General features: G+C 43.4%; 1 protein-coding gene across 3 annotated transcripts in view; it reads left to right on the top strand.

Moving 5' to 3' along the window:
- Nucleotides 1–4,059: 4,059 nt before the first annotated feature.
- The window catches only part of ATG3 (autophagy related 3), a 37,310-nt gene continuing 30,590 nt past the window's right edge, over nucleotides 4,060–10,779 (top strand). Inside the window, exons 1-2 of one of the 3 annotated variants that reach the window (XM_018557289.1) lie at nucleotides 4,060–4,148; nucleotides 4,223–4,320. In XM_018557289.1, coding sequence (XP_018412791.1) covers nucleotides 4,249–4,320 — 72 coding nt within the window. In that variant the 5' untranslated portion in view covers nucleotides 4,060–4,148; nucleotides 4,223–4,248. The other 2 variants (XM_018557291.1, XM_018557290.1) reach the window with 2 other exon arrangements.

Below are 10,779 nucleotides of genomic sequence, written 5' to 3' on the forward strand. Positions count from 1 at the left end.
AAGCAGTCTCCTACGGAGATTTCTGGAGAACGCAGCCATCTGTTTGAGCTGCACAAAATAATTGCTTAGAACTAGATTAGTGAGGAATAAATACCCTTTTTTTATACCTTTTTAATTCCAGAATCCTCAGATTTCACCAGTGACATGGCACAGCTGCTTGCCAAGAGACAGCCCTGATGTAGTGACAACTGCAACCTGTATTGTTGAAAGAGACAAACAATAATGCAACAAACAATATTCTTAAAACATATGAAAGCTAATTATCAGAACTGAAACATTCTCCGGCAATCAAAAAAAAAAAAAATTTAAAAAACACAACGTTAATAAATAGATCTGGTACACATCAGTGTTGCGCTAAAGGCATGGTAGCCATACGTTTAGCACACACTATTTCACTGCACAATGCTAGGTGTGCTGCATTTTGCCATTCAAACTAAATGGCATCCCAACACAGTACTGCACAGTACAGCAAACGAATATGTTGTGGTACTATGCAGTGAAAAAAAAGATGCACTGCAATATCCCAAATTGCGCCCTATTGAGGTACCATGCACTGCAGCACAGTGGGATGCACGTCTGCTGGGAGGTGAATTGGGATTCCATTGAGAATGAATGGCAACGCAGTGCACCTAGCATGCAGTGCATTGCACTGTTCAATAGCATGAACTAAACAGATGGGTACCTTGCCTTTAGCGCAATACTATGGTGTGAACTGCCCTAATTACTTATTATATACAGCAGTGTACAAATTGTAATGGTGTATCGGTTTCTCCATTAGTCAGTACAGAACACTAGATTAAAAACAAACAAAAAAAACGAAATTCTTCTTAAGTGACACACAAGTGCTATTAAATAGCCCTATTATGGGCTATTTAAATAGGAGTTGTACCCATCAGACTCAGAGAAAAGTCTGATTCTGCTGGCAGCCTACATGCCGAATGTCTTCACAAACTTAGTATAGAAAAAAAGCAGGCGAGATAAGAGTCATGATAAGACATTGAGCTCACCCCAGTGATCAGAGCTCAGTAGAGAGTCTGGGAGGGGAGGATGTGTGCAGAGACTGGGAGGATTCTAAAGAGGAGACGTGAGAGAGCTTCATAGTTCTCACGTCTGATTGTAGTCCTTCACATGAACGAGGTGAGAGGGTGGCTACTTCTCTGCACACATAAAGACTAGTGATGGGCTCGGGGGTGTTCGCAGCTCCACGTGCCTAGCCCGCCAGGAAGCTGACACCGAGCAGCACCAATCACAGGTACTGAGATATGTTCCCGGTCCGCAGCTGCAGAGATCGGGAAATGTCTCAGTGCCTGTGATTGGCGCTGTCAGCTTCCTGGCGGGCTAGGCACGTGGAGCTGCGAACACGCCCGAGCCCATCACTAATAGGGACCATGAAGTAGCCGCCCTCTAGCAGGAAGTTGTGGCTGGAGAAAGATAAAATGGACTTTGGGGCATTTAGAGCTGAACAATGACAAACAAATGTACACAGTCATTTATTATTTATAGGATAGACGCTAGTTTTAGCATTTCATTTTTGAGTTTAGTGTCGCTTTAAGTGCTTGTTTTTGCTTCGGGTCAAAAATAACAAAGATATACTTGCCCGCTCATCAGAGCCGGCCAGCTGTCGATGGTGTGTCTCTCTGTGTCTTCACGTCCTATACACAGTGTATAGAATGTGATGACTCAGGGACCGTAGGCTCTAGGGTTGCACCGATACTAGTCTCGGTATCGGTGCCGATACAGAGTATTTGGGCGAGTACTCGTACTCGCCCAAATGCTCCAATACCTAGCACGAGTACTTCCTGTATCAGGAAGCCGGGCAGCGCCTCATTACACGCTGCCCGGTTTCCTGATTGGCCAGGAAACGGCTCCAGGAAGCAGCGTCATGCTCCCTCAGAATGACGCAGCGCCCAGCATTCTGATTGGCCGGGAAGCCGGCGTCATGCTCCCTCGTCATCTCATGAATCATATTATTAAGAAAGTGACCTTAAAGCATTAGTTTGTATTGCTTTAGAAAAAATGTGACCTGTCCCTTTAAGAAAAAGTATCGGTAATTGGTATCTGCGAGTACTTGATCAAAAGTATCGGTACTCGGTCCTAAAAAAGTGGTATCGGTGCATCCCTAGTATGCTCCATTCACACAGGATCCGTTGTTCACGCGTATTTGCGCAGCCGCTCGAAACATAGAAAACAAAGCACTTTCATGTGCATTGTTCAGACTTTTTGCGGCAGCCGCACGGCCCGCAAAATAGTCCAAGCACGATTTTTTGACTGATTCTGCACGTTCACGGCTATAGTAATGGCTGCCAATAAGCGTAGTCTGTGCGGATGAAAGATTTTTAGCGTTTGCGCACACGGGGTCTTCCGCATGGAAAACCACGCAGGGAACGCAAACGCTATATGGAATGGAGCCTTAGACCACTGCAGCAGAGGATGAGAGAGGCTCCAGGGATCGGTGTAAGAGCAAGCCAGCTCAGAGGATTGGGGGAGTATAACTTTTTTTTATTTTTGACCCTAGCAGACTTGCACCCAGCTTACGACATGGATATATGTAGGTACCACATCCCAAATTATAGACCAAAAAGAAAGTACTTGAGCGGACTTTTAAGATACCTTGGAATTACACAACCATTAAAAACAATATTCTTTATTTACATATTATAAAATGACACACCTACTCAGATAATTGCTTACTGCACATATTAAAATGACATATATACTTGATGGACCTGTATTCAACCTCAAATACTATGCAACTATATATACAGTAGCCCAAGTGTGTCCTTGGAACCAAACATATGGTCATGGTATTTCTTATTAAGCACAAGCTTGCATGAAAAGTAATTTCTCACTCGTGTTTCATTCGCAGTCTAGACCTTTTGGGGATTGGTGGAAGTCTTGTTTTAAATGGGCACAAGGAACATTCATATGTAATAATGTAAGAAACATGCTGCAGAAGACGTTGTCAAGTGGTTTGTATGGAATATGTTATTTTAAAACACTGTAGCCTTCTCCTGAATAAGCAGATGACCATAAAACACGTAAAGCAGTGTGCATACATCTGTCCTAAAGTGTGTCTGGGAAGCCAGCGCCAGCCTCATAGGTTTGCTCCAAATTCATGGATGCTATGCAGATTTGTACATGAATTTGGCGCAAAGAACACTATTCCTGTAACCCGGAGACACTTTTCTTATGCGTCTCACCAACACTCTTCTTCAAATCCCTTGATTATTTGATGTACTAAAATAGAGAGTGCTGAGAATTCCCACAGCTGCAAGAACCGATCCCAATGTTCCAAACCCCAATCTGTTACATCACCATTCAGTTCCTGGAGCAGCTGCACTTTATACAGACATTTGGGACACTCTGTATAACAGGGGAAGGCAAGTGCAGTCCTCCAGCTGTGCTTTAACTACTAATCCCAACATGTCTCTGGGAGTAATGTCTCTAACTAGCAGTCTTGATGTCCCTCATGGGGCTTGTAGTTCCAAAACAGCTGGAGAGTCAGAGTTGTCCACCACTGCTGTATAATGTATAAGTAGACTATAGACACAACCGAACAGTTGTGTATATAAGAAAAAAAGGAACAGGGTTACTGCCCATGCTTCCATACATACCAGATGGGAAATTAAAAGTTTGCTATGCTTCTCATAAGGGACAACTTCCTAGTATAAGAGTGTACGTTAGTTCAGCCCAAGGTTAGCAGCAGCAGCATCCCCCAACTTACCTCCAGGCTGATATCAGTAAGGTACACAGAGGAGAGACACGTCACCGCATTTCTGGCACACATCCCACTGTACACCTAGCTTGGCAGCCCTGCACACCTTCACAAGGGAACTTCCGTGTGTGACGTCATGCGTTCCAGGCCTCGCTTCCGCGTACACATCTTTTACTTCAAATTATTATAATATAACAATACTTTGCCTGTTTAGTATTGGTGTCAATTTTAAGTTTATGGCAGACGCTACAATTACTATTTGCGTTACTGTACGGCTCCAATGCTGGTGTCCACCATAATCCCCCACAACCACGCCCCCTCCCTAGTTTCAGTCCTGCGCAGAGGCTATTTCTGGGCGTGGCGCCACCATGTGACAGGCAGTGGGGTAGAGAGGCGGAACGTAGTGGTTTCCCCTAGGAATTTCCCGAGGCAGGTGAGAGGGGTTGTCATGGATACAATGGCTGTCAGCTCTGGGCACATTAACCCGCTTGTTTATCTTCTGTGCAGAACCCCTGTGAGGGGAGACGAGAGCCATGCAGAGCGTCATCAACACGGTGAAGGGCAAAGCTCTGGAAGTAGCCGAGTACTGGACCCCTGTGCTCAAGGTATGGTACCATCATGGCAGACATAAGCCATCTGTGGGTGTGGGTACAGGGGCTGGACTCATCAGGGGAGCTGAATATTCTGCTGAGTTGTCTGGGCACCCACCTGCCATAACTGCAGGCTTCTGAGTTCTCGGGCAGTAATATACAATCCAGGAGCCAATCGGTGCAATGCTAGCCATGCATATACAACATGATTGTGCAATCTTTAGTCTCATTTGGTCTGCTTGTACTCTATACAATCTGATTGTACAGTCTCTATGTAGTCTTCTTTAAGATGGTCATACACTATACAATACAAATGTACAGTACCGGTGTAGCCTCCTTAAGATGGTCATACTCTATACAATCTGATTGTACAGTGCCTGTGTAGTCTCCTTTTAAGATGGTCATACTCCGTACAATCTGATTGTACACACTCTGCATAGTCTCCTTCAAGATGGTCATGCTCTATACCAGTGGTTCTCAACCTGTGTAACCTCGGGACCCACATGTTTCCTTGGTCATTAAGGCGTGACCCAAAAATGATTTAATTTCTGAAACATTTTAATTTATTACACAAAACAACTTGTGCAGTATTCAGCAATATATATTTTGCTGAAAGTAAATGAATAAAATTTTTTTTAAAAGTTTATAAAGAATAAAAATTAAATATTTAAAAAAATTAAAACTATACAATCTGATTGTACAGTGCCTGTGTAGTCACCTTTTAAGATGGTCTTGGACTATACAATCTGATTGTACAGTCTCTGCGTAGTCTCCTTTTAAGCTGGACATACACTATACAATCTCTGTATACTCTCCTTTAGAAGAACAATCCGTTCAGTATCAAACCAGACAGGCCCTTGCACTACATAACTGAAGGAAGATGTAAGGGCTTGTTCAGTTGTTTTCTATGTGCCCTGTTTACATCAAACATGCGGTGCTTTGCAGGAAATCGCAGCTCAACTGACCTAGTGTTCGGGTCAACACCCATGTTACAATCTGGCCGTACAATCTTTGTACAATCAATTTTAGATCTACCAAAACTCTGAAATATGAGGACCTACCTAATCCATCCAATCATTCTGTATACAATAAGGTAGGTCATTGTACTACACACTTGTTGGTAGATCTTAAGGAGATTGTACAATCAGATTGTAACACGTGTGGCGAGCGTTAACAAGCTCTAAAGCAGATTGTACAGTGTATGGTCAGCCTGAGATTTACCAACAACAACTATGCACTGAAGTGGTATATGTAAACAATCCCTCTTCTATCCAGTCAATGTAGATCCTCTCATTGCATGTTTGCTTGGAAGTATAAAAGAGATTGTACAATCAGATGGTGATCTGGCTTTTATGTAAAGACTTCTATTGAGCTGGGCAATAAGTGACATCAATAGAAGGAGATGGAAAAACGTTAGATGGCGGTTGTCGTGTTTCAGTCATGTTGTCCCTATGGCTCCCGAGCATTGTACAGCCCTGTTCTAAGATGTATTCCTGGAAATGTTTATCTTTGGCATTGTTTCTCGGTACGTGTTTGCTACATTGTAAGATCTGTGGTCTTTGTATCATCTTATGGAATGGTGACGCCTCTGTAACCCAAAAGCCGGAGTGATTGTTTTTGTTTAGGATAGAGAAGGAAATGGTTCAGATCCCTTTGGTGGTGTCCGTTCCGATCAGACCCATTCACAAATCCCCTGTTCATGGGAACAGTATGGATCAGAAGTCAATGTTGTGTCTGTGCAGTTTTTTCCTTCATCATGTCAGGTCCATGGGCAGGCGGATATAGACAGACGTGCTTTCATTTACATCCTTCTACCTCCGATCTGTCACATTCATGTTCGTGAAAATGGAACTCTTTTCCGTTGTCTTTTTGTTTTCTGGACCCGGACAGACTCCGCCTTGCAGTCTGTGTCTCAGTGGGGAGAACTGCTTTTACTTTCTGTCCTATATACACAACAGTATCTATACTCTAAGGTAAGTGAAATGCTCTCTTAGTCTTCATTCGCACCTACACTTTTGGCGTGATTTGGTATTCCTGCGTCAGGAACTGACCATTACATGCGGTTAGGAATACATTACTGTCCCGGACACATCGGTCGTGTGTCTAGGGTTAGTGATCTCTTTCTAACTGCATGTAACTGTATCGCATACGATTTCATGCCGTATGCCAGGGTTCTGCCACTTTTAGATGGGCCCACTGTCACTCGATCATGAACTTGAATGGGTGACAGTTGCCACTTTGTAAACAGCAGATTTGGGATCCCTGCTGCAGGAAATCACAAGTTCCTGATGAAGGAATACCAAACCACACCTAAAGCGTAGGTGTGAATGTAGTCTGAGGCTGGCCATACACCTATCAATTTTTTTTCCGTTCAGAAAAAATTGACACGTTTCCGCCATCAACACAAACGGCGTGTCTATCGAAGAATCTCCGCTGTTTGCCGCTTGCACCTGTCCGAATACCCGATCACAGCCGGCAGCTCATTGGCTGCCGGCTCTGATCGTACGAAAGTTTTCCAGCCGGCTTCTTCGATCAGCTGATCGAGGAATGCTGGCTGAAAGGGAGCTGACAGCCCCACACTGCGATTTGTGGCCGGCACATTAAAAAGTGGACAAAATTCAGCATTTGTCACCATTGGAAAAGTTGTACATATCCCACCACACACATTGACCAATGTACCCTTGATTTGGCGGGTGTTGCAGTGACTACAGATGGCCCGCATAAATCAAAAAAGTTAGGTATGTCACCAGCACACCAAGGATCTTCATCCAATAATGCCACTGTTAGAGTTTAAACAGTGTCAAGCAGATAGCAGCGTTTCGGGACCACGCAGAGTCCCTTCATCGATCATAAGATGACCTGGTATACTATGGGTGATGAAGGGACTCTGCGTGGTCCCAAAACATAGTTGTCTGCTTGACACTGAACGTCAATAAAGGTGTTATTGAATAAAGATCCTTGGTGTGCTGGTGACATTCTTTATTATTGGAAGAGATCCCATTCATTGCTGTCCTCCTGTTTTAAATTAGGCATCATTTTCAGTCCTAATGACAATGGTCATCAGGCCAAACAGAGCGGGGATCTCTAGATTGGACATATATGGCACAGTAGAAACCTGACAGGGGTTCTAACCCCCTCACCACTCTGTCCCCATTGGATAAAGCCAGAAAGGGTTAGATAAACTTTAAAGTGATCAGCTCATCAAAAAACCTCTCTAAGGATTCTAAGAGGGCGAATTGGTTTGTAGAAGTGCGCCAATCCTTGAGCGGTCTGGAAAGCTTGCAGCTGTAATGTACTCAAGCATTTAAAGGTATTATCTGTCTTGACATTTTCCTAGCACAGTATACACTTTCCTCTCAAAGAGTATAATGGGTGCAGATGGTTACTATGAAAACCATACCTTGATTAAAGCCAGATACTGCACACAGCGTTCCTCTTCTGGTGCTACAACTGACATTTCAGACTATAGTACAATGCAAGGATTGTGTTGTGTAGCCGTCCCTTCCTCTCCCATTGTCCAGTAACAAAATGTCTTGTATTACATTTACAGAATACAAGGCATTCTGTGATTGGACGGGGGGAGGTCCTCTTATTTACCCGCCACCCCTTTCCCCCTATTCACCTTTCTGGGGGGTGAATAAGGTGAGGCGAGTATGCTGTACTGTGAAGGGGCTGAGTGCACAAGGAGGAAAGATCCAAAGCAGAACCTATAAAGGCCCGATCTGATTTTATTCAGACTCTTGTATCATAAAAAATCCAACACATTTCAGAGGTTCAAAGGGTCCCCCTTTCCCGGCAAAACACATTGGATTTTTACGATACAAGAGTCTGACTAAAATTAAATTTGCACTTTTTTGTGTTTTAGTGCACACCCAGTCTCTACTCGACCAAAGAGCTAACTTTTAGCCACCACTCCTGGGAGATCTGCCTAAGGATAACTATTCCTTCAGCAATGTTTATAAGAGAAACAAAACCCAACCTTTTTTTTTGGCTATACTTCTTTTTTGGGTCACAGGAGTACATTTACTATTGTAAAGTTGGCCGATGGTGGGCGCCGTCCCACTATTGACTGACAGAGATGACTACAGGTGAAACTCGAATAATTAGAATATTGTGCAAAAGTTAATTTATTTCACTAATGCAACAACACGATATTCTAATCGAGTTTCACCTGTATATGTACATTTTGTCCGTAAATGTTGTTGTTTTCTTTGTTGTATTACCTTAACAGTACATTTTGACTATTTTGTTATGTGTCATACGCTGTAAAAGAAGAGTGCCTCACTCTAACACTTCCTTTTCAGCTGTCTTCCCACAGGTCCTTCTTCTGTAACTGTCAGGAGGAAGAACCTTCATTATCATCATTATTATTATAGGCAGGAGCATGCCTTCGGACGGCGGTCCCATGCAATCATCATCAAGTACAATGTGAGACCAATAACCTCGCCTTGTACATGAGGATGGCGAGCACCCACCCATAACTTGGAGTGTCATGGAGAAGGCCGCTTGAGGGGCGAGTAAGGGATTCTGGTACATTAGGCATTTAAAGGAGAACTATGAGGCGAGTGAAAATCACTCAGCCTCATAGTTCTAGCCGACCTGTGACAATGAAACTGTCACAGGTCGGCTCAATAGATCGGGAAGTGAGCGAACACATACCATCGCTCGCTCACTGCTCAATCCTGTCCCTGCAAAGAGCCGTGATTGTCGCTCACGGCACCCTGCAGGGATTCACCCCCCGTGTCCTATCCTCCAGCGCTGATTGGCGGAACAGACGGGGAGGGGGCGGGCACAGCTGGCTCTGCCTCTAGATTAAAAATGACAACAAAATCACCTCAATAAATGTTTATATCCTGTCCCACCCATAAGAATGTCCTGACAGTCTGAGAAAGGATGAAATATGTCGATGTCATAAGGTACGGGTATATGACTCACTGGAGGCAACTAGACAGTGGGTGGCATTATACCTCCTCAGACTGGCCGAATGACTATGGGCAAATATATCTCCTGATGAAGCTTTGTCATACATGGAGGCAATGTGACTTTTTAACCCCTTCGTGACTGACTACGTACAGTGTACGTCGCCAGCATCGGGGCTGTTTCAACAGACTCCCGGTGACTTTTGCCGCCGGGACTCTGTTTTAAACTTGTAGAGCCGACTGTCGGCTTTACAACAGAAGCGATCCTGGCGACTTACCTGTCGACAGATCGCTTCTGCGTCCCGAAGAAGGGGCCGCCCCCCCCATTAATCAAGTAAGCCCGTTTCATTATGCATCTCCAGGACACATATATATATTGTGTGTCTGTGCCATCTTGTATAGATGATATTCACATGCAGTACTGTGAAGGGCAATTGTGTGTCTGTGCCATCTTGTATAGATGATATTCACATACAGTACTGTGAAGGGCAACTGAAAACCATACCCTATAGTGAACATTTTGGAGATCAAATGTTAAATAACTGTACTGATGTTGCTGTGAATGTACATGCTGTGATTGCTGCTTCTAGGGCCCTGCATTACTTACTACTGAGCTCAGAACTCTGCATTACTTGCTACTGCCCCTACTCATGTACTCCATGCGTTACCTATACTGATGACCCATATAATCCATGTGTTACCTACTCCTTATCCCTCATTCTATATGTTATATACTGCTAATTCCTGCTCTGGGCTCCATGCACTTTTGAGCCTTGTGTTCTGCGTTACACACTCCTGATGCCTGCACTTCCTGCATTACGCACTCTTGACCCCTAGTGTCCATGTGTTACATACTCCTGATCCCTGCAGTCTGTGCATTACACATGCTTGATCTAGTAGAGTAGGCTCAGGGTTTATTTAACCATGCAACTTCATCCGCTCTCACTGTTGACACAATTTGAGATAGCTGTGCGCCACATTATTTGTTGTGTAGTATCATGTTTTATGGGTGGGCGTGGTCAGTAGGTTGTCCCCAGATTTCGTTTTGAAACCTTGCCATAGACCTCTGATAGCGGAAAGATATTGCTAAAAGATTTATATAACAAGGAAAGCAATAGTGATCATTTTGTAAAAATCCATCAAATAGACTTGCACTAATGTTAAACTAAATGGGTATTTTACTATAATTATTATGCAGAATTTTTATAGCGCCAACAGTTTGTGCATAAGATAGAGGGAGACAATACAGTTGCATACAATTCATGTTAGGAGGGTACTGCTTAATGGCATGATATTACAATCACCCATGTAGTTTAGTTTTGTCAGATGTTGACAGTAAACAGCAGAGTAGCAGGCTACATTTCTAGGATGTGCTTATATCTTTTATGCTTTGTCTAAAATAATGTGAAATCATGTGTAAATAAAAAGAGAATTCATGATCATTCAGCAAATTGTAATCTCCTTAGGTTCTAGCAAAGTCAGTATGTCACCAGTTGAAGAATAATGTGTAAATAATAAAATATATAAATATTAAAATATATATTAAATAATGTTC

This window comes from Nanorana parkeri, unplaced genomic scaffold (assembly GCF_000935625.1).
Source record: "Nanorana parkeri isolate BGI_ZX_2015 unplaced genomic scaffold, ASM93562v1 scaffold278, whole genome shotgun sequence".
Lineage (NCBI taxonomy): Eukaryota > Metazoa > Chordata > Amphibia > Anura > Dicroglossidae > Nanorana > Nanorana parkeri.